At 48.6% G+C, this 24,432-nt stretch overlaps 1 protein-coding gene across 1 annotated transcript; it reads right to left on the bottom strand.

Annotated features, from left to right (window-relative positions):
- Positions 1-847: 847 nt before the first annotated feature.
- Positions 848-21,708, bottom strand: MPP2 (membrane palmitoylated protein 2). The gene is made up of 12 exons (XM_003786290.3): positions 21,567-21,708; positions 20,028-20,146; positions 6,200-6,352; positions 5,894-6,043; positions 5,278-5,505; positions 4,599-4,730; positions 4,398-4,503; positions 4,244-4,312; positions 3,856-4,017; positions 2,996-3,198; positions 2,574-2,702; positions 848-1,422 (listed from the first exon to the last, which is right to left on the bottom strand). The coding sequence occupies exons 1-12, from the start codon at positions 21,646-21,648 to the stop codon at positions 1,246-1,248; spliced, it is 1,710 nt and encodes a 569-aa protein (XP_003786338.1). The 5' UTR covers positions 21,649-21,708; the 3' UTR covers positions 848-1,245.
- Between the last annotated feature and the right edge of the window lie 2,724 nt (positions 21,709-24,432).

Below are 24,432 nucleotides of genomic sequence, written 5' to 3'. Positions count from 1 at the left end.
AGCATTCTTTCCTTAAAGGGGATTCTTCTATTTTACAAAACTGCCCTCCCCCAGGATTGGAGGGTGGCATTTAGGGTAAGAGAACAGTAAGAGACATCTGGATGGGGGAGGGGTGTCAGACTCTGGAATCTGGGAAAGGGTCTCATCTTCTTCCCTCCCCCCAAACCACACAGACGCCCACACCCCAGTGCAGGAACAAGACCAGGCACCCCAGCACATGGAACCATAGACTACATACAATGTGAATGGCACCCTGGAATGAAGAACCTGCTAGGGGGCCATCCCTCTCCTAGCCCATGCTCCGTGCCCCAGGGCTCACAAAGTCCCCCTTGCATTCCTCAGCTTCTTCATGCCAGCAACCCTGGTGCAGGTGGGCTATCTGAACCCAGCCCAAGAGAAGGCCAAAATGGACAAAGGTCATGGTCTAGGAGCCCAGAAGTGTCTCCACTGTGGGCTGTGGAGGCCTTGGGGCTCTTCAGTCTGCAGTAGCAGGCTCCTCATTGTAGGGCTCAGCCTAACCTCCAACCACCTCCCTCCACCCCTAAGCTGATCTGCTGGCTCCTGGCAGCCTCACTCATGGGCAGCAGGGCTGACCAGTCAGAGCGCATTGGAGAAGTCTGTGGAGAGACTCCGGCAGTGAGACGCTGTGGATGAAGGGACAGAGCAGTGTCCACTCCTGGGACCCAGCTGCTTCCTAACTGGGGCCACTGCCTTGCACTTTGGCCCCATCATGCTCCAGAGTGGCATCAGGCTAGCACCACAGCCTGGGCCTACCTGGCTGCCAGTGGGCTATTCACTGTCCTGGCCCCAGGGGAACAGCACAAGGCCTGCTCTAGGCTCCTGGGTAGCCAGTCCAGAGGAGAACCAGTGACTGGGGAGAGGTGACAGGGGGCAGTGTACCTACTGACCATGTAGTCCCAAAGCAGCTTTTCTCTTCTCTGGACTGAGCATTATAGAGGTGACACAGACACACTCCTGGGTGCAGCTTGGCCCTCAGGGGGGAACATCTGGTGGCCAATGGACATTGGGAGTGGGCAGCACCTGGGCACAGAGGTACCCCATGAAGGCCCACCTCCCTGGCAGTGCACGCCTCTGCGCTGAAGCCAGACTTAGGGCCAGCTGGGAGCTGTTACCCAAGAGAGCCAGGGACAGGGCTAAGGACTGTGGCAGGGGCCACAGGAGGGGAGGGGATGGATTCAGATTCTGGGTCTCAATACAAAGGGGCTGAGGCCCAGATGAACAGGCTCAGTACACCCAGCTGACAGGTACCCACTGGGGCTCTGTCCGCAGCTTCTCCATGGCTGCCTGGAGCTCTCGGAAGGTCCTCTCCAGGTTGCTGTTGACCAGGCTGAGGTCAAAGTAGTGCCCATAGCCCCTCTGGATGCGGCTGCTCTCCTCCACCGTCCGCCTCAAGTCCGCCTCCTGCCCAGACACCAGGGGACCTCTGCCAGTCAGGGGGGTCCATGGCCTACCTAACCTCCCCCTTCCCAAAGCCCCACCACAGTGGTCCCACTATCCCTCCCTGATGCCCCCACAGTGGGTCTACTGCAACCATGGACAAATGAAGGAGGGAAGGGAGGAAATAAGCTTTAGCAATGCCAGGCATACCACTAACTGGTTTGCAATCCACATAATCACTACAGCTCGGCAGGGCAGGATTAATTACCTCCCATTTACAATAGAGAAAACTGAGGTACAAAGAGGCCACACAGCCAGCTAGGGGCTGAATAGGGTTTGCCTGACTTCCAAGCCAATGCTCCCTCCAGGTTGCCTAGGTCCCCCTTACCTATGCAAATGAGAAGCTGGCACCAAGGCAACCCACAAGTGTGGGAGGGGGGCCAGGAAGCTGGCTGGGGAGGGTGGGACAGGGAACTGGATGGCTGGCTTAAATAAGCCACAGCCAGTTGTGTCCCAGAGGCTCCAGTTGGCCACATCTGTTGCCAGGGAGGAGGTGGCTAGAGCTCCCTCAAGGGGCCAACAGCAGAAATGACCCCAGCCCAGGCAGCCCCTCCTAGGATCTGGCCATCACTGACCTGGTGTCTGAGAGCTGCAGTATCAGATATGGCCAGCAGAGGGAACCCTGAGCTCAGCACTCCGCAAACTCCACACCTCCAGAGAGCGTGGCAGCAGGTGCCTGTATCTTGCTCATCAACCTTGCAGCCTCTCCTCCCTGCTTCCCTGCCTGCTGTCTGTGCTAACACACCCCTCCAGCCTGCTGTCCTGCCTCTGGCTTCCTCCCTTCCCAGCTGCAAGCAACCTGAAGCCTACCTAACCCACCTCTGGCCCACAGATCTCCCTCCAGCTAGTCCTCTGTCCCTGCAGAGCAGACCAAGCAGTGGGCCTGCATTCAGAAGCTCCTGTGTCCTAGGCTACCTGTGTCCCTGGCTCACTCTGAGACTTTGGACACTTCACTTCTCTCTCAGACCTCCCTTTCCACATCTAGAAAGCAGGGATCACAGTCCTACTTCACTGATAACTTGAGTGGGCACCTCTCCCCTCACTCAATACCACAGCCTTCTTTTCATTAGGGGGGCCCACCCCTCAGCCAGCCAAGTGGCCATCAGTGCCCTTACCGTCAGCTGCTTGGTGGACACTCCACTCTCTAGTGCGGCCCGGTTCATGGCCCGCAGAGTTTCAAAGTCTGGGGCTTCAATGAACACCACGTAAGGGACAAACTCAGCTGTCCTCAGCACCTTCACTGCCTGCAGGAGAAAGGAGATCTGGGAGGATATCCCCAACTCCATCCTGGGAATTGGAAGAAAGCCATCTGGGGTGACTGGAGGTGGGCACCCAAGAGTGGATGAGAAAGGAGTGCCTGGGGCTCTGGGATATGAGTCCTGGGGACAAATGGTAGCCAAAGCAGAGAAAGAGATTCTAGATGGGCTGGGTCCCTAAGCACTAGTTGAGGGTAGAGGAGGTGTTCTTAGGTGACAAGTGCCTAGAAATACATGAGCAAGCAGAGAGAATGCTGGGACGGAGCAGGTGGGGACAGTACCTGGGGGTTGACATCCAGCACGCACACCTTGCCGGCAGCGACCACACCCCGGATGGAATCGATACGTGTGCCATACAGGTTGCCCTCGTATTCACCATGTTCCAGGTAGCGCCCAGCACGGATGTCAGCCTCCATCTCCCCACGGGACACAAAGCTGTAACCCTGGCCTTCCCGCTCTGAGTCCTTGGGCCGTCGGGATGTGTCTAAGGTGTCGGAGGGGCCAGATGGCACAGGCAGGTCACCCCACCTCCAACACACATGCACATGTCCTACATGTGCTCCCTGTTCTCACCCTGCCGGCACTGCTGCCTTCCTACACTCCCGCCCTCACCCTCACCCATGCAGAGCACGGTGTCCATGCCCAGGGGGACCTGGTCCAAGCCAGTGAGCACAGATGGAAGGCCAAGGCCCAGAAAGGGTAATGTGCAGCCCAAAGCCACACAGTAAGGGCCAGGCAGATGTGGGGCCGGCATGAGAGTCTGAAGCCAGCAGCTTCCACCACTCACTCTGGTCCTGTCACTAAGCAACCCAGTCTTCCACAAGGCTACATACAACTCATAACCTTATTTCACCCAGGTCCTCAACTGGACACTGACTTTTTTTCCACAGCTTTTAGCAAGTGTAATGTGACAGCAAGAAAAGGAAGCCATCCCAGCACAATGGGCCACCCACTGGGATGTCACTCCCTCAGCTCTTCTGAGCCTGCAGGCCCCACCCACCCATCCACTGAGGGTGAACACCTAACACTGTACATACAAAGGTGCCACATGACCTGGTACCAGTGAAGATGTATGTTCAGTGGACCCCAGGGCAGCCTCTGCTTCCAGTCCCCCACCCAACATTGCCCAGCTGCCACTCACAGGGCACCGTGGTGCCATAGCGATCTGGATCCCACATGATAAGCTTGTTCTTCAGGCTGCGCCGGCCCACACCCTGAGCGCCAATCAACACCAGGGTTTTTCGGCGGAACGGAGGCATGCGGGCCACCTCCTCATAAATGAGCAGCTCGTGACGGTCAAACTCTGGACACAGGGAGATGGCACTGCTCATCAGGCTACATGGTGGGGAGGGCAGAGCTCTCAGGGAAGCGGAGGATAAGAGGGCTTGGGACCAAGGAAGCAGGGAGGACTGGGTGGAACCCCAGGGCCTAGGGACAAAGCTGATGAGCATATTCCCAAGTCATTGGTGGGGGAGGGAGGGGACACGCAATGTTAAAGAAGGGTGGGGGAGAGGGGCTCTAACACTCACCTGCATTCTTGGTGGTCAAATACATCATTCTCTTCTTTTTCTTTCCTGAAAGGCTACCACATAAGGTCCCTGCCATAGTGAGATAGATGAGTGTGAGTCCGAAAAGGCCCTGCCAGATCCCAGATTGGGGGTCTGGGGTGGGGGGACCTCCTACCTGAGGTCGGTGTCAGCTCCAGGTCCCTCTTGACAAATGCTTTCCGCTTTTCCTCCAGCAGCTGGCTGGGGATGAGCCCAGCACTGCCCCCTTCTACGTGGCACGCCTGAAATAGACATCAGACAAAGACCTGCCTGGGTTAGAGGCCCTCGCCCCCTCCCACACTATCCCTGGAGATGCTGCAGGGCACCCAGGGCTCACCTGCCACCAGTTGGCATCGTCCTGGTTTACAATCTGAAGCAAGTCCCCAGCGCTGAAGCGCAGGCCCGCTTCCTTGCAGGGGATGAGGCTGTCTCGGACAGGGTCATAGTCAAAGTGGCATTTCACAAATACCTGGGCACAGGAATCAGCGAAGGGTCAAGGGAAGGGGCAGGGGAATGCTCTCAGGGATGGAGATAAGTGTGTCACACAGTCCACCTCCTGCCCCCTCCCCTCATAAAAATGTAAGGGATGCTGGCACTGCCCCTTCCTCCACCGCGCCAGAAGAATGATGCCACCAGGCCCGCTTCGTCTACCTCCCAGGTTCCAGCCTCCCTTCGCCTCTAGAACTAAGGGGACTCTGATTGAGGAGGGAGGAAACTGCTCAGGGCTGGGACCGGCCTCAAGACCAAGGAAACAGGATCACCGGGGAGAAGATAAGACCTTGGCCCTAATCCTGGATCTTTCCCTGCACCTACCCGCTCGCTTTAGAGGGGTCTCTAGCTCTGGGTGAGAGAACCAATAGGAGAGACAGACAAAGCAGCCAGACCTCCTGGATCCACCATCCAGGAGTCAGCTGTCTAGGACACGTGACAAGCCCCACCCTGAGCATGCGCTCCAGCACAAGTGTGCGAAGACCACTGCACAAAATGCCAGCAAAGGGCTAAGGGAAGGGGCACACCTGGCGGGGCAGATGGGGCTCCTGGTAGCTGGGCAGGATCTTGAGGATGACACTGCCACTGGCGCTGCGCAAGAGCTCCTGTAGCGCACGAGGGTCACTGCCGACCGGCTGCCCATTCACCTCCTTGATGATGTCACCCACGTGCAGCAGGCCTTGCTGAGCCACCATGCCTCCGTGTAGAATGCGCGCAATCACCAACTCGCCACCCTCCACGCGGAACGTCACACCCTGGGGAACAGAGAGAATGTCTAATGGGGCCCCGGCTGCTGAGTCCGAATCTTCAATAGGTCTTCTAATAGCTCCTCCACTTCTGTCCCCACCCGCCCACTCCTGCCCTCAGTAAGTCCTTTTCCCTCCTTCTGCCCAAATTCTTCACTTACTGGAGGCGCTAATGGGGAAAAGCGGGCAGAATGGAGAGGATCCTGACACACCTACGGGTGCAGCTGCATGCCCGGCGTCTGGTCTGTTAGTTCTACATAGGCCCTGCCCAGGGCAAAGCTGAGTCCATCTCTGTCCTGGCCCTCTCCTGAATTTTTTTTATTTTTTGGCCCCCACTGGTTACTCTCAATCCCCGTCTTCACAGACCCCACCTCCAACCCCTGCTTGGCACCCTCACCAGATGCTCTCCAGCTGTCTTGCGGATTCCCACCATGCGCACAGCGTCAGGAGGTACAGGCTGGTTGCTGAATGTGGGGTCCAGGCCAGGGCTGGGCGGTGGCGTCTCATAGGTCTTTGAGGCCACAGAGTCATGTGTCTCCAAAAGGGACTGGGGAGGTGGTGGGATGAGGATTGACAAAGGGGCAGTGCCCTTTGATCCCTTCCTATTCCAGCTCCCAGCTTCCTGATGACCCCTCCCCCAGCGGCCTGTCCCATTGCCACCCTGGGGGTTCTGATCCCCACCCTGACCCCAGCAGCCTGGAACCTGGAAGTGGGGCTCCTGGAGGATGCGGGCCAGCTCTGCCGCTGTGCTGCTCTGCTCCGCCAGCTGCGCCAGGTCCCGCAGGATCTCCTGCACCAGCTCCAGGTTGTTGTCTCGAACAGCTTCCAGCTTCGTCTCCTCCAGCCTCTCGTGGGCCTGGAGGTGGAGGCAGAAGAGGTGAGGCTGAGTTCTGCCCCCAAGGCCTGGGATCCTAAACACTGTCCTTGTATAGCTCCTGGGTGTTTCCCTACCCCACCCCCAGTCCCTTCACAGCTCCAGCTCCAAGTCCTGACTTTACAGCCCACCCATAGCATTGCTCCTGGTGTCAGCTCCAGTGCCTCACTCACACACATGCATTCCTTGCTTTCTCCTTTCTTCCCCCAAATGATGATTAGGACCTGGTTTAGGGAAGAGAGAATCCACAAAACAAACCTTCATTTCCATCCCCTGGCCACAAGGGGTCATCAAAACTTATCAAACTGTTCCTAGCTCTCAGCATACTATATGCATCTGAGTTCAAGAACAGCTTCTTCCACCCCACATCATGGTTGCCACCGGCCACTGAGACCCAGTAGCCCAGAAGAGGAAGCCAAGAAGTTGGAGAAACTTTCCTAAGGCCAATGGGACTTGAACCTGGGTCTCCAGGCCCTCAACTCAGTGTTCTCAGATAGTGAGGGGACAAGAAATCAGTACATGGTGTCAGGAGGGGGCCCTGCACCTACTATTTGCTCTACTGGCTCTGAGCTCCATGACAAGGAGCTCTAAAAAGGGAAAAGGAAGCCTTCACCAGCCTAGCATGGAGCATTATGTTAGGTGGGTGGGGAGGAAAGGTGTTTCATTTCAGGAACATATGAAGACATTTTTCCCCTGATTCATTTGAAAGGTAGTTGTAAACAATACAAGCTGCTTTATCCCAACATAGTTTATCAGGTACCTCCTAAAATGAAGACATTTCTGCTGCATAAACCACAATCCCATATCACATGCAAAAAATTTAATATTGGTTCAGCTCCTGTGGCTAGGGCACCAGCCACATATACCGGAACTGGCAGGTTCAAATCCAGCTTGGGCCTGCCAAACAACAATGGCAACTACAACCAAAAAACAGCCAGGCTTTGTGGCAGGTACCTGTAGTCCCAGCTACTTGGAAGGCTGAGGCAAGAGAATCGCTTAAGCCCAAGATTTTGAGGTTGCTGTGAGCTGTGTCGCTACAGCACTCTATCAAAGGTGACATAGTGAGACTCTGTCTCAAATAAATAAATAAGAGAAATTTAACATTGAACATTTAACAATATTATCTAACAGACAGTCCATATTCAAATGTTCACTCTTATCCAAAAATATCCATTATAGTTCTATATTTTTCTGACTGACCCAGGATCTAATCAATTATCATACATTGTATTTGGTTATTACATCTTTTTATTCTCCTTTAACTTAGAACAGACCCCAATAACTTTTGGACTTTCAGTATATTTTTTGATTTAGCTGAGTATTTCCTCATGATTAGACTTAAGATAATTCTTTTGGCAATAGTTTAACATAGGTGATCTTATGTTTTTACCATTCTTTGAGACCATGTACTAGTTCCCCAATAATCCTTCACCAATGGATTTAGCAATCATTTATGAAATTTGCCCAATTTGGAGACTACAAAATAGTGATTATCATTCCTTCTACATGTATTAGTTGGCATTCTACTATAAGAATGAGCTTTTCTTTTCTTCCTCCTACCTCGAGAGTGTCTCTCTTATTTATTTTATTTTATTTATTATTTTTTGAGACAAAATCTTACTCTATTGCCTGGGTCTGGGCTAGAGTGCTATGGTGTCAGCCTAGTTCACAGCAACTTCAAACTCCTGGGCTCAAGCAATCCTCCTGCCTCAGCCTCCCAAGTAGCTGAGACTACAGGCCCCCACCAGCACCACTGGCTAATTTTTTCTATTTTTAGTAGAGATGGGGTCTCACTTTGCTTAGGCTAGTCTTGAACTTCTGACCTCAAGTGATCCTCCCAATTCAGCCTCCTAGAGTGCCAGGATTATAGATGTGAGCCACCACAGCTGGTCCTCTCCCTCTCTCCTAGTATCATTGTGGATTTTTTTTTCACTCAGTATGTTCTAATCCTTTACTGTTGCTATCTCCATTGGCTCGGTTTGTCCCAAATATGTCCAGTGGGCGCTCCCTTCACACCTGTGTCCTGTTGACATGTTCCCCATCAGTTCTTGAGTACCTACTTCATTCTGGCACAGGCTCATCTGATACTCTCCCTAAATCAGATCTAGAATCACCAATTTCTCCATGCAACTCAGTTTCCTTTTGTCAGGGAATGGTATTTAGAAACCAAGATCTGGGTACTCAGTGCTCATTGGTTCCGAGGTGTCATTTGTTTAGTAGACAGGCAATACTGATAGTTCCAATTAAAATCAAATTCTTCATGATTTCCTCATCATCCCATTTTCATGCTTTTTGTTTTTTGGGTTTTTTGAGACAGAGCCTCAAGCTGTCCCCCTGGGTAGAGTGCCATGGCATCAAAACTCACAGCAACCTCCAACTCCTGGGCTCAAGGGAGTCTCCTGCCTCAGCCATCGTTGTTTGGCAGGCCCAGGCTGGATTGGAACCCACCACCTTAGGTGTATGTGGCTGGTGCCTTAGCCACTTGAGCCACAGGTGCTGAGCCCATTTTCATGTTTATATTTCTCTTCTTCAGTAGAACTTACTTTCCCATAAATCAACGTATCTAATTTTTTTGTTCTATCCTTCAATATTCAAAAAGTATCATAATTGCTATACTACTGTTACTACCTATCACAAAGCTACTAAGAAAAAAATCAAGATGTATGTGCAATTTTCTTTGTCCTCAAAATATTGATGTCTACTAGAATGTCCAGCCTTAACGGAAAGCTCTGTAACTCTTCTGTCCAATATGGTAGCCACTAACTACATATGGTTATTGAAATGTATGACCATAAATTTCAAGTCATACAAGTATGACTGAGGAACTAATTTTTTAATTTTATTTAAGCATTTTTTTTTAGTCCGGGGGTGGGTTTAAACCCACCACCTCCAGCACATGGGGCCGGCGCCCTACCCTTTGAGCCACAGGTGCTGCCCTATTTAAGCATTTAAATACTGTCTTGATCTACTTTGCTATTGTAACAAAATATCTGAGACCAAAAGGGAGTTTATAAATAATAGAAATTTATTTCTCATAGCTCTAGAGGCTGGGAAGTCCAAGACCATGGCACTGGCATTTGGTGTCTGATAAAGGCTGTCATGTTGCATTCTCATATGGTAGAAGGTAGAAGAGCAAAGAGGGCTCCCTCCGTCCCTTCTATAAGGTCACTAATCCCATTCATGAGAGCTCTGTTCTTATGACTTAATCACATTCTAAAGGCCCCACCTCTTAATACTGTTGCATTGGCAATTAAGTTTCAACATGAATTTTGGAGGGGACACAAACATTCAAACTAGAACAAGTATTTTCACTTTAAGTATTTCAATAAATAGCCAAACGTGGCTAGTGGTTATTGCATTGAATAGAACAGCTTTAGAATATATCCCTCATAGACAGAATATTTGTAGACAAAAGTTACTTGAATTAATACCTCTTCCATATGATTCTGCTAACAATTTGATATATGGTTGGCATCACTTACTTTGCACTTAATTTTAGGATTTGCTTTTTTTTTTTTTTTTGCCACGAATTAGAACTTCCACAAAATAGGGTTTGCTTTTCAAATTCTTTTAAATTTAATCTTGTTTTTTTGAAGATGGACAACATTTACATGGTTCAAATTTCAACTCTATATAAAAAGTAAACTCAAATAAGCATCAAGTTCATCCTCATTGCCTGTACCTCACTCACATCCACACCCTACAGGTTAATTCTTTTTCCCAGTTTCCAATGTATCCTACCCGTTTCTTTTCACAAAAATAAATAGTCTCTTACTTTCTTCTATAAAAGAACATTGTATACACTCCTTGATAAACTGAGCCTTTTGTTTGTTTACTTGATTTGATTTGTTACCTGGCTTTTTACTTAACATATGCCCTGGAAATCACTCCATGCCACTACATGGAGATCTTCCTCTATTATCATTATTTTTAATTACTGCATTTGACATCATTGCATGACAACTAGAGTGCTGTAATTTATTCATCCACTCTCAATTGGCATTTAGGTTGTTTGTAATATTTTGCTATTGTAAATAATACTGCAGTGAATAGTCTTGGCATAGTGTTCTATTCTGTGGAGATGATCTTCCATGTAAATTCCTAGAAGTCTTGCTAGGTCAAGCAGTAAATATATAAGTAATTTTTTTTTTTTTTTTTAGATATTGACAAATTCCCTTCCATAGGACTTGGGCCAATTTGCCTTCCCACTAGCACTGTATGAGAGATTTTCCTAAAGCTCATTACCAGAGTGTTCATCAAACCTTTGAATGTCTGCCAATCACATGGGTGAGAAATGATCTCTCATTGGGGTTTAATTTGCATTTTGTTTATTATGAATGAAGCCAACCATCTCTTCATAGGTTTAAGGGCCATCTGCATAATCTTTTTTCTATGAATTATCTATTCACGTCTTTTGCCAATTTTTCTATCAGGTCTTGGATTTTTTTCTTATTCCCATTTAAAAAAAGTTTCCTCTATTTGGGGAAGATTAGCCCTTTATTTATGATAGCTCTTACAAATCACTTCCCCCTGGTTTGTCATTTGTCTGTTAATTCTGCTTATAGTATTTTTGCCATGCAAAAAAAATTATGTGATTGTATTTTTTTCTTTTTTTTTGAGACAAAGTCTCAAGCTGTCACCCTGGGTAGACTGCCGTGGCGTCACAGCTCACAACAATCTCAAACTCTTGGGCTTAAGCGATTCTCTTGCCTCAGCCTCCCAAGTAGCCGGGACTACAGGCACCCGCCACAACACCTGGCTTTTTGTTGTTGTTGCAGTTGTCATTGTTGTTTTAGTTGGCCCAGGCTGGATTCCACCCCACCAACTTCAGTGTATGTGGCCAACACACTACCCACTGAGCTACAAGAGCTGCCCGATGTGATTGTATTTATTAATTTTTCATGCATCTGGACTTTAAAGTATAGTTTTTTTAAAGGAGTAGGGGGCTTTCCCTAGACACAAACCCATGTTTTCTTCTAGGATAAATATGATTTATATTTTCACATTTAGATCTCTGATATGCTTGCAGTTTTTTTGTTTGTTTGTTTGTTTGTTTGAGACAGAGTCTCGCTATGTCACCCTTGGTAGAGTGCTGTGGTATCACAACTCACAGCAACCTCAAACTCTTGGGCTTAAGGAATTCTCTTGCCTCAGCCTCCTGAGTAGCTAGGACTAAAGTGTGCTTGGAGTTTATTCTGATACATGGCGTGAGGTATGTATTCACTGTGATATCTTTCAAAATGACTATCTGGATGTCCCAGTACCATTTAGTAAAATTCATAAGAAAATTGTTTTGATTTTTTTTTAGGTGTGAGATGCGGGTAGACATGTCAGTACTTAAGGGAAGAGTCATATCTTGATGTGCTTGTACTGCTAGAAATAATGATTTAATAACTTTAAAACCAATATTTAATTGTTTATTATAAGTAGGTTAGAAATTAAGAAAATGATTGTTGATGATGGGCAAAGGAAACAGAGATGGGAGAAAAGTGGATCAGAGAAAAGCATGGACACATTGAGACTACAGGATCCATAGGGAGAAATCCATAATCTGTTGCAAAGTGCAATGGCTTGGAAGCCTGGCCCTTTAAAACAAAGAGACTGTCTTGCCCTGGCTTCACCCTTCCCCTAGTGCTACTGGCCTTAAGGTCTTTCATCATTGAGATGCCAGGCTCCCACAGGTGGGACTTCTCTCTTGGGAGGCGGGGAGCAGGCATTGGGAAGATTCATGAGAGGAGGCATGGAAATAGCAAAAATGTTTTGATCTCAGTAAGAGAGAAAAAGTCTCTAGGAGAGGTGAGAAAAAGTGCCCCTCCCCTCCCATTTCTCAGTATGGCAGGTGCCAGACTGCTCACAAGGCTTCACAGAGGGCTGAATTGCTCATCTTAGGGTTTGTATGTGGGGTCTAATTGGGGTCAGCCTTGACTCCTGCACCTGGACTGTGTTCCTGTCCCAGGCTTTGTTTGTGTTAGGAACAAAAATAATGTAGAGTGATAAAAGTAAGAAGTAAATCAATGCAATTAAAGAAATAATTGGGTTAGAAAATGCAAGCCCAACAAGAACCATGATGTAAGGGTTTAGCCTCTCCCCTTTCCTCCCTTTAATGTATATAATAAAAACAGAGCTAGCTGGGAGCAAGGGGCTTTCTACCCAACCTAATGCTTGAAGGTGGTCAGCCACCAGAAACACCAGCTTCTCTAAAAAAACTTTCTTTAAAGTTTCTCTAAGTTTTAATAATACCAGCTTCTCTAAAAAAAACTATTATATTTTAATAAACCCATCTTCTCTAAAAAAACTTTCTCTTTGTGTCCTGAACATGGGACAGAACTTATGGTATAGCTTGGGGCTGGTCCCCAACAGTGAGAATGACAATGTGATTTTTTTTTAAGAATCCTTATCTTTTGATATATACATTGAAATATAGAAAAATATATACTATATCTAAGATTTGCTTTGAAATAATTTAGGAAGGAGGGTGGAGGTATGGATGAAACAAAATTGTTCACAAGCTATTAATTGTTGAAGCAGGGTGATGGATAATGGGATTTTGGGATATGGTTTTGAAATTTTCCATAAGAGAAAGCTTTTTAAGCCCAGAGATAGGGATATTTTAATAACACCTCATAGGAATACTATGAGGATTTAGTGAGATGGACATAGTGCCTGGCACACAGCAGGTGCTCAATAAAGGTTAGATTCATTCTGCCTCTGTTCCCTTGGGGAACAGAACCCCCATGGTCCCATAGTCACCCAAAACATCCTCTGCCAGGTGGCCAGCATTTTGGACTGACTCCCACAGCCTGGCTGAGTAGAGTATTCCTGCTAGAGGAAACAGACAACTGAAGAGGCAAAGGAGAACAACTTGGGGACACGGATAAGCCACAAAGGTTTAGTCTTCCACCAAGCCCTACATGATCCTAGTCACTCAGCTCAGCCCACAGAGCCCCTCAGTGAGAGATGGAGGTGTCCACATCTCTATGCTATCACTGTGTCTAGGATCGTGCTGGGAATTGCAGCCCCAACAACTGAGGTTCAAGAATGAACAAAGGCAGTCAGGCAGTGATCTCACCATGGCAACCCTAGTGAGGCTCCTTTTGATTAACAGGAGCCAGCTTGTTCCATGTCCTGACATGAGCATTAGAGAGGTCACTCATTTTGGCCTTAGCACCTTGGGCACTATGGGTAGATAGAAGAGAAGTTTTCCCAGGAGACTCACTTGATCAAGGCATCACCAGGGTGCCTCCTAAGCCACTAACCTACCTTCATTAACTTAATGACACCCCCACCCCACCTAGGGCTGATTCATTCCTCCTCCTACAGGCACCTCTGGGCACTTCATATCAAAGCTCTCTGAGCTCAACCTGCACAGCCCAGAGGAAACATTCAACACCTAATCATTGAAATACAAAACAAACACCTCAGCAGGCTGATCTAAACAGCAGATGGACCAGTCTGGATCACAATTTGCAACACACTTTTTGGGACTTTAGAGACTCAGAATTGGATTAATCTCAATCTTTGTTTCATGATATGCTTTCATCATTGGTTTGCACATGGCTCTTTTAGTTAGTTAACATTAGCCATTTTTATTGATATAACAAAAATCTAAGAACCCACTACCCAAACCAAAAATAAGACTCCTGACATCATCTTATATCTAACCACATGCCCCACCCAGCCAACCACCACCACTCCCACTCCCAGAAAGCCCCATCTTGATTCCCTGTGTTTATCATTCCCTGGCTTCCTGTTCAAAAAGTTTTCATATGTATATCTATATGCACTCTACATATTCCTAAAATTGATATAGTTGTGTTACCTTTATGAAGGGGAAATTATGATTTTATATATCCCTGAGGCCTGATTTTTTTCACTTAATATCGATAAGTAAAAAATTATTTTACTTACTACTTTTTTACTCACTATTACATTGCTAAGATTAATACTCATTTTTCATATTAAGTGATAAACGTGGTATTAGAGGCTCCGGATCCCAGAACCTGAAGGGTGATTTGAATTTCTGTGGCAACCATTTATTTCATTCTGCTCTGAAAATCATCCTCCGCAAAGCAGGGGCTCAAGCTCATGACAGACCATAAGCCTGGGCCAAGGACACAGCTGGTTCACAACAGGGCCAGAGCTTGCACCCAGCTCTGCCAGTTCCTGATTCAGAGCCACAGTTGGCTGCAAATGCAGAAACACTACATAGCCATTACTTGGGAAAGTTTTTCCCTCCATCCTCCCACTCTGATTGTGGTAGAAGGAATTTTCATTTGAAGCCCAGGCTCAAAATTACATAGTTCAAAAACTAAAAGATGTCCCAGTGAGTGGTGTGCCAGGAGGTAAAGGAATTCTTCAATGTGAATTTGACAAATAGGAGTTGGCCAATGGAACATTAGCAAAGGTGATGCCAACAGAGGCTTGGAACGTGCTTATGACTTGGGCTTGTCTTCCCTTACTGGTAAAACCACCATGTGAAGAAGCCTGGGCCACCCTCTTAGACAGTGGCTCTCAATCTTCCTGATGCCGCCACCCTTTAATACAGTTCCTCACATGGTGGTGACCCCCAACCATAAAATTATTTTCATTGCTACTTTATAACTGTAATGTAAATGTCTGATATGCAAGATGGTCTTAGACGACCCCTGTGAAAGGGTCATTTGACCCCCAAAGGGGTTGCAACACACAGGTTGAGAACCGCCGTTCTTAGAAGAGGAAACTATGTAGACAGAGAGGCCTGGCCATTCCAGACATTGCAGGCTTCCCAGGTAAGACACTGGACACAAGATCGAAGCCATCCCAGGTCATCCGGCACCAGCTGAGGAGGCCCAGACCAGAAAACCAGCCAGCCAGCAGACAAAATCAGGCAAACTAAAGCATGGATATTTTAAACCATTACACAGTGGGTGGTTTGTCATGCAGCAAAAGCTAATTGATACACTGGGTTTGCCACTTCTATACCCTCCGCTTGTCATGCTCCCTTGTCAGAGTCCCCATCTTAGTGACCTCACTGGATCCGTGTTCGTCTAGGGCCCTATCTTGCTTTGCCAGCTCTCTCATCCTTACCGCCCCACAGAACTAGTTCTCCCTGAGAACTCCAGTCCAATGTCCAGTCCAGTTATAAAGACTTTTTGGCTTTAAAAAAAAATCTATCATCTCCATCTAGTCCCATCACAACTCAGAAATTGGTATCATTCTCCCCACTTCTAAGAAGAAATAACTGAAGCTCAGAGAGGTTGACAGACATACCAAAGTCACACGGTCAGTCTGTGAATCTTCTGACTCCAACCCCCTCATTCTTTCTTCTTCATCTCACGTGGCTCAGTTCACACTCTCCCTGCATATTCCTTTCAGCTGGCAGAAGTTCCCATTGGTAACAATTTTTTAGAATTTCTGGATGTCACCTGCCTTGGATTCCTCACCTTGTCCTTGCCTGCTGTGAAAACACCTGCTGCTGGATCCATGTCAGCCCTCCCAGATGCTGACAAGCAGCCCCGGCAGGTGGCCACCTGCTATCTCATCCATCCACCTGGACTTATGATCTGCCTACCAGATTTGACTTTCTTCCAAAGCCTTTACCCCTCTGGGCTTGGCCCCTCAGGGCCTGTACCTCCCTGATTGTAGATCTGCCCAGCCTGGCCCCTCCTACACTGTCTGCTACATCCCAAGAGAGGACAGTCAAGCCCAGTGCCACAAGGTTAAGGGTAAGGTCAACAGCTTTCACATGTAGTTCCAACCTGGTTCCTTTCCTTGGCCAGGAGAACCAAGTTTTTGCAGCTGGGTTTTTGATCAAAGTGCTTTATCTATTAGGTTAGAAATCTATGGATACATGATCATTAAAATTGGTGAGAAGGAAAAAGTAGGTCCTCTTGTCCAAAGCAAGTCATAGTCAAGCCCAGATAGAAGACTGGAGAGAGAAACTCTATTTCAATGAAAATCGTGGCAAGGTTACATTGCAAAGGGTCACCAATACAGGAGGGACTTAAGGCTTTTTTTTAAATGAGCTCCAGAAGGCCTTTATGGGCACTCACTTCTTTTTTGTTTCACAACCAAATGGAGAAGAATCAGAAGAGGCACTGGATTTTCTTATTCCATCAGTCTCTTTTTGGGGACCTCAGAGTTGAGAAATGTCCACCCTATACCTTCTGTTGTATTCTGTGCATCCGGAACCTTACCAAGAATTTCTCAGGGGAAAGTTCTGATTACCCTATCCCCAAAAACATTTCTAGAAAACAGTTTACTTACAGTCTGATATAGCACAGTGATTATCTTCCAATTAGGCTTTCCTGTGAGGTCCCAGGACCAGGGTATTTCAGGGCCCAGGGAGAGGAAGATAGACTTGGGCTCCACCAGGAGAATGACAAACTACCCAGCAGTTGAATGCCCCAGTGCTGTGCCTGGTACACAGTAATAGATATTTGTTGAATAGATGAATGAATGAGTGAATGAATGAGGGAGAGAGCCATGCAGCCAGTAGTTTCACCATCTTACTGTAGAGACAACAGCTAATATGACCCAGAAGTGATCTAATAAACCTAACTCTGAAGTCAGCTTGGGGACGTTACAGATGCTGAGGTTCAAAATTGTGCACGGTCAGCAACTCCATTGCCAAGTGTCCGCCCTGGAGAAACCCTCACACATATGCAGGAGCAGATGGCCATGAGGATGCTCACTGTAGCACACTATCCTTAAGAAAATGAGCAACAACATACTTGCCTCTCAGTAGAACCAATAAATAAACAGGGCTCTATTCATATACATATCATACAACAGTTAAAATGAATCTTTCTCTCTCTATCTACATCTATACTCAGGTCAACAACTCTCCTACTTGTATACACTAGAAATGTCAAAAACAGAAGCTGCTTACGCTACCATTCCATTTATGTAAAGTTTAAAAATGTGCATAACAAGAGACTATCCTTTATAGCTAACGGATAGTCTGCCCAGTAGTTACCTGTGGGAAGGGAACATAGTGGAAAAGAGGAAGGGGGAAGTGTTTCTTAAAAAGAAAGAAAAAAGGCTCAGTGCCAGTAGCACAGTAGTTACGGCGCCAGCCACATTGAGGCTGGTGGGTTCGAACCCAGCCAAGGCCTACTAAAAAACAATGACAACTGCAACAAAAAATAGCTGGGCATTGTGTCAGGCGCCTGTAGTTTCCACTACGTGGGAGGCTGAGGCAAGAGAATTGCTTAAGCCCAAGAGTTTGAGGTTGCTATGAGCTGTGATGCCACAGCACTCTACCAAGGGTGACAGTGAGAATCTGTCTTAAAAAAAAAAAAAAAGAACCAAAGCAAACTTGGCCAGTATTACGCCAGCACCACAGAGATGGATACTTAGGTATTTGTTATATTATTTTCTATATTCTTTTTGTATTTATTCATTCAACAAATATCCAGTGAGTACTTACTACATACCAGGCAGTGTTTTAGGCTCTGGGGACACAGTAGGAAACTAGACAAACATTCTTGCCCTCATGGAGCTAACATTCTCTATGTTTGAAACATGCATAATTCCTTGTTTTAGTGTCTATTTATGTGTGTATGTGTATGTGTATATATATATATATATATATAGAGAGAGAGAGAGAGAGAGAGAGGGAGAGAAAGAGAGAGAGATAGGGTCTTGCTACGTTTCCCAGGCTGGACTCAAATTTTTGAGCTCAAGTTATCCTTCTGCCTCAGCCTCCTGAGTAGCTGGGATTACAGGCATGCTTATTTTTTTTTTGTTTTGAGACAAGAGTCTCACTTTGTCACTCTTGGAAGAGTGCCATGGCCTCATAGCTCATAGCAACCTCAAACTCTTGGGCTCGAGTGATTCTCTTGCCTCAGCCTGCCTAGTAGCTGGACTACAGGAACCTCCCACAACACTCAGCTATTTAAGAGACAGGGTCTCGCTCTGGCTCAGGCTGGTCTCAGACCTGTGAGCTCAGGCAATCCATCTGCCTCGGCCTCCCTGAGTGCTAGGATTACAGGTATAAGCCACCGCATCCAGCCCACTTATTTTTAATAAATGAGTAGAATCCTCAAGCAATGAGTGAAAAGCAACCTGCCTTTCTCCAATCTCCTTCAATCGGCTCAGTTTTCTACTCCCCAGAACTTCCCACTATTGACCTTCTCGGCCTTTTTATCTTCTGTTGTTAACAGCTTCCTCAAGTCTTCAACCATTCCATAGATGACAACATGACCAGGCTGCATCCCCAGGACAAGCATCCCACCCCTGCTCCTTCCCTCCAGTGGGACTTGGTCCTCCCCCACATCCACACCTCATGCCAGGCTGGCCACAGCCATCTTGTGATACAGGGGTCCCACCCTGTAGAAAACCCACCTGGTACAATCTAGCTGTACCATCTTCTTCCCTGACTTTGCCATTATTCCTGACTTCCTGGTCACCCCCATCATCACGCACAGAAGATCCTGGGGACTGCCTCAGCCTTCTCCCTTCCCCAATGCCTACCATAACCCCAGACTCCAATGCCACTGTCACACCACTGCTTAAAAATCACAGAGGCCCCATCAACCCATGGATGGATTAATAAAATGAGGTATATGTACCATGGAATACTATTCAGCCATAAAAAGAAATGGAGACTTTACATCTTTTGTATTTATCTGTATGGATTTGGAGAACATTCTCCTTGGTAAAATATCTTAAGAATGGCAAAGCAAACACCCTATGTATGTCCTCAATACTAATTTGAAACTAGTAGATGAACAACTACAGGCCCATGAAAGAAAAACATAATTTAATTCAAGAAGTGGGGAGGGGATTTGGTAGGCTCCCACCTAACAGGTACAGTGTAGGGGTATATGGCACACCTCCCAGGTAAAGGACTCAGCTACAACTCAGACTTTATCTAATAAATACAAACAATGTAACCTAATTATGTGTACCTTAATACCCTTATATTAATCTGAAATAAAAAAGAAAAATAATATAGGCTCCTTGATGCTCACAGGAGGATGCCCAGGGCCCCAGACACAGCCCCCAGTACCCCCCAGACCTTCCAGCCTCTACACAGCTCACTCTCCCTGTCTCACATCTGTGGCTGCAGCCTTGCACCAGCACTTACAGCCCAACTCTTCCTCACCTGTGTCCTTCTCTCCAGATCTTCCTATAAACCAGAACACCCTCTCCTTCCTCCTCATTCTTCCACACTCAGCTCCAGTGGCCCTTCCTCCAGGAAGCCTTCCCTGCCTACCCTGGGCTAGGTTAGGCACCTATTCCCAAAATGCCTAGTATATCTGATTCTATCATTGTAATCACCAAATTGTCATATAATTTTCTGTTTTAATGAGTACTTCCCCCACCTGAAATGTGGCAGGTGACCTGAAAATGACATCTTCACAGAATAGTCAAAGGCAGAGGGATAGGCAGGACAAACTCTGGACAGTCCACTGCACAGGCATGCTAGGCCCCACCAGTCATGCCCTCCAAAACCAACTGGCCATGTACTCACCAGCCAGGTGTGGGAGCAGCCCCTCCACCGGCAGCCACTGAGGCTGATCACCTGGGCATGATGCTGTTCCACATACCCCTTCAGGGGGCCTCTTATGCCACATGCCTCATACCCAGGGGCTCCTGTAGCTACACTCCATCCCCTATTGTACCTCCCCAAGCACAATGCTATTGTGCCCACCTCCCTGGAACACTGTACCTTAGCCAGGGATCTTACTATGGGACTTTCCATAATGCCTCGAAGGAAGATCAGGTCCAGCTCCGCAGCCCCCGTGGCATTGGGGAGGGATCCCAGGTTGTCCAGGACTTGCTGCATGGCTGGGGGGAAGGGGTGGGCAGTGAGACACATGAGTACCACCAACTGGGCTCAAAGACTCAAACACCCAGCACCTCTTCCTCCCTTTCCCACCCCCATGTCCCACAGAAGACAGCCCCTCCCCCGCAGCATGTTCCTCTCTGCCCAGCACAGGTACCCTAGGCCTGGAACTGTGGCCCTAGGGAGAGAGAGGCAGTTTCCCTGGCCTGTTCTTTCTACTCTAGGTAATGCCAGCCTGGGGAGGTGAGAGGCTCCAGGCAACAGGAAAGGACCTAGGTGTAGGGGGAGAGGAAAAAGGAAAGCAAGTGTCAGGCTCCAAGTTCTGCCCAGCACCAAAGATCTACAGGTTCCTCACTCAACCTCTAGATGGGCTGAAGCCACAGGATTAAGACCCCTGCACCTGGCAGGTTCAGGGATGAGAGAGACAGCTTGTAACATGCCTCTCAGTACACAGGAGGCCAGGCTTTGTGCAGCTTCCAATCTAAGTCCCACTACTAATTCAGTGTGACATTGTACACTGCCACTCACTGGCCTCAGTCTTTCCAGCCTGGGTGGGTTGGACTAGACAATATCTAAAGATCCTTCAGCTCTGACAGAAATTATCTATGATCATTGAGAAATTAACAAGGATGACAGGAAGGCAAAAATGAGGCTCAGAACATTGGCAGGAGCTGGGGAAACAGGCACCAGGGGCCTGGGATGGAACATAACCAGGGACATGAGAACACATGCAGGGCCACAGCAATGGCCCCAAGAGCTGAGGTGAGAGCAGCCTTCATGCACTGGCAGAGGTGGGAGCTCCAGGCTGTGGCAGGTTCTGGGGGAAGGAAGAAAGAAGTAGAGAGTGCCCAGCTGGGGGCAGAGATAGCAAGGGGTATCATTACTCTGCCACCCTGCCACCCACAACTACATCTATATAACAGCACCCAAGCCATGGAGGAGGAGGGTAGATACAGTCCCTGGTACCTCTCAATGCTCTTGTCAGTGCTCCCCTCCTCCAAGAAGGAATGAGGGTGGAGAGGAGGGACTGAAACTCCAGCTGGCAGAGATGATTCAGGGGCTCCTGGACTCCCATCTCCTTCCCCTCTTCTCCCCACCTTCTCCAGAAACAACATCTAAGCCTATCATGCAAAGCCCTCAGTGGCTGAAAGAGGTCAGAGTAGGGAACATTTCCCACTCTGTCAGTGTATACTGAGATTCGCCCTTCGCAGTCTGCCAGTTACAGGAGAGCAGGACTGAGTTAGGGAAGTTGGTGCCGTCTGCCCAGGCCAGCTCTCCTAGAGGATCATGCCCCTAAATCCCTCTGGTTCCTGGAGCACCCTCCCCAAATGCCCCAAACCGTTCTAGAGGAGGTTAACAGGTTACGGAGGGTAGGTTAAGGAGCCAGCTTCTCCAGTCCCCGCCCCGCCTGCCTTTCCCTACCTTCCCTCCGCAGCTCCGCTTCCTCAGAGGAACCCAGGGATATACCCTCCAAAGAGGCCCAGCTGCCTGGGCTGCCTGCCATGGCACCCCCAGCCCTGGGCTCCAAGAGCAGCTCCCACACCGCGGTCCGCCAGATCCCTAGCCAGAGGGGAGCACAGCTATAGAGAAGGCGGGCCTCGGGGAACGCCCTCTGCACAGTCAGCCAATAGCAAGGCTCAGCTGCGGTGGCCGCCTTACTGATTGGCCAAGGCCCCAGACAGGCGCTACCCGGTGGGGAACGTGCGGCAACAGAGGTGGGAGAAAGGTGGTGGGAAAGAGAGTCCTCATCCTTCAGATGAGCCAATCCCCAGATCCTAGTGTTTTAGTGCCTGTGGGGGTGTGCAGGGGGCAGCTAAGAAACAGTTTAGGAGGGAAGGTATAAGCCCGAAACACCCTACACGACCGGTCTGGCGCCCAGCGATGCTCCCCTCAAAGCCAGCTACAGGAAACCAGGCAGAAAGAGGGTTTGGGTCTCATCTTGTATCTGCCCCCTCTTTTCTGGAAGTCCTTCCTCTAATACACCCATGCCACCTCCTCCTTGTGCCCTCTGACCTCTGCTATCTGTCTCCTCTGCAGGCCCTGTTTCCTTTACAACTCCTTCAGTAAAACGAAGTCCCTAAGAACGACTCTGTCCTCAAGGTATCAGGAAGCGGTATCACTACTATGACTTGGTGCTAATACCTCAAGCCTCAAATGCCTCCCCCTACCTGCCAGCCCCCTATCCACAGGGAAAAGTGGGGTATATGGGGGAGGTGACAGCACTGTGGGCAGGTGAATGTCCTTCTGACCCCTCATCTCCCATTAACTTGGACCCTTGGCAAAGGGGGTGATGTCTGGGAAGCAAGTCAGCCACTTTGGAACTGGGGAAAGGAAAAGGTGAGGGCACATTTATACAGCGGAGAAAAGGGTAGGCAGGAGGGAGGGACTTGGCACCAGTGCAGTCCCCCTATTCCTCCAAGACCCTGTACCCATGAGGCCACCACAAGGGTGCTGCAGCCACCAGTCAGCCATTCCCTGAGGAGTGGCACCAGGTCGCACTGCACCCCTGGTTGCCATGGCATCAGGATTACACACCAGGACAGTAACCAGGGATGCAAGAAAGATTTAAAGGAACAGCTCTACCTGAAAGCAGCTCCCCCTACCCCTGCTGTCCCAGCCTTGATTCTGGTGGGGGAGGGAGGATGCAAGTCAGAAGACACCAGGGGCAAGATCTCTAAACTCTGAGCTCCTGTCATCACTTAAAGCTCTCCCAACCCATCTCAACCCTCAGGAAAAGAGCCCCTCACTTTACTCAAAATAGAGTTGGAGGTATCTCTGCAAGAGGAATTGACCCTCCCTCCAAATAACACCATTCCCCTCCCTCCAAATAACCATATTGATCCAGTAACCCAGGGAGAAGGGTGGAAGAAGGACCTTGCTAGCTTCACCCTCTTTAGGGTCCAAGGCAGGGATCTCCCAGGGAAGGAGGAATGGGGGAGGAGCCTGACCTCAGAGGCAGGGGCACAGCTGTCTCTCTGTCCTGTGAAGGTTAATGACCACCAATGATAAAAAAACAGAATCACTATGAGATTTTTGAGGCTGAGTGCTAAAACAGCCCAGAGTGGGGCAGAAGCTGCCCAAGGAAAGAAAAGCACTCGTATTTCTCTGGATATAGGAAACCATTAGCAGCACCTAGCACATCACCATGGGAGCAGGAGCCCCTTAGGTCTCCATACTCACACCTCTAGACTCCCCTCCCTGCCCTGTCCCCCTCACCCTCCACACCCCTAGCAAGTGACCTGAAGCAGAGAAGTCAAATCACTGGGCCTGCTCCTCCCTCTCCACCCCAGCCAGGCACTATTAATGGGTTTACTGGGCAGGCCCAGATTGGGAGGCCTTTAATCATAGGCTCAGGGATGGCTTTAATTAACCCCTAAGCAGCTTATAGTGGGGCCCAGGCAAGGGGATAGCCCAGCGGGCCCAGCAGACTGGACACGAGATGGAGGCACTGAGCCCTCCAATGCTACAGAAGCTGGGGGACACTGACACAATCTCCCCACAACATGGAGAAGGAGATTTTCCTCAGGGACAAGGGTGTCACAGTTTAGGCTCAGACTCACTCACAGCAGCCTTCTCTTTCTTGGAAGAAAGAAATTAGGAAGTCATTCTAACCAAAATGAGGAGGCTGAGACCTCTTGCAGAGGCAGCAGCAGGGCTAGACCAAGGGAAGGAGCTGCACGGGAGAAAGGCACCTTGGCAGGGGAAGCTTAGACAACTCAGAGCAAAACCATAGCAGTTGACAGCTGCTAGGGCACTTTGAGAGTCTCTAGCACAGGGAACTTAACCTGATGGGTCCCTGAATGCACTTAAGGGGGTCCATGAACCCCTCAAATGGAATGCAGAGTTCATGCATGAGAGCATGTGTTCATGATGAGGGCCCATGTCTGCCATCAGATTTTAAAAGCTAAAAACATCAATCTTGTCTCATCATCTCACCTTAGGGATAATTCAGGTCCTCAAAGGAAGGTGACTGACTTAAGACCACAGGGTTAATGACAAAACAGCAACTCAGCAGCAGTAGCAATATAATAATGGTGACTATTCATAACAGTGACATGTTTTCCTCTTTGAATCTCTTTCCAGAAGAGGAAATGCAACTTGCTCCTGGGTCTTTCCTAGCTTGTCTGAATGGCCCACTCCCTTGCCCCAAAGCCTCCTATAGAGCCATGTCCAGGGATGCTGACCTGGTCTTCTTGGCCCTTTAGTCACAGCTTGCTGTGTTCCAGCTATGGCACATGCTGGTCCAATGAGTACTACACCATGAACTTCCCAGCCCCAGCTTGTGCTA

The sequence above is a fragment of the Otolemur garnettii genome, unplaced genomic scaffold (assembly GCF_000181295.1).
Source record: "Otolemur garnettii isolate 467f Iridium unplaced genomic scaffold, OtoGar3 scaffold00018, whole genome shotgun sequence".
In the NCBI taxonomy this organism is placed as follows: Eukaryota; Metazoa; Chordata; class Mammalia; order Primates; family Galagidae; genus Otolemur; species Otolemur garnettii.
Note: the sequence above shows the minus strand (reverse complement) of the source record. Positions and strands in the feature narration are given on the sequence as shown.

What these genes read in the sequence shown, in the direction of transcription:
- MPP2 (XM_003786290.3), bottom strand. Translation starts at nt 21,648, where the DNA reads ATGGCAGGCAGCCCAGGCAGCTGGGCCTCTTTGGAGGGTATATCCCTG. An exon ending in AGCCCCATCTGCCCCGCCAG is followed by an intron (nt 4,731 to 5,277) that starts GTGTGCCCCTTC and finishes TCCTGTGCCCAG; the next exon opens with GTATTTGTGAAATGCCACTT. An exon ending in TTTGACCACCAAGAATGCAG is followed by an intron (nt 4,018 to 4,243) that starts GTGAGTGTTAGA and finishes CCCTGTGTCCAG; the next exon opens with AGTTTGACCGTCACGAGCTG.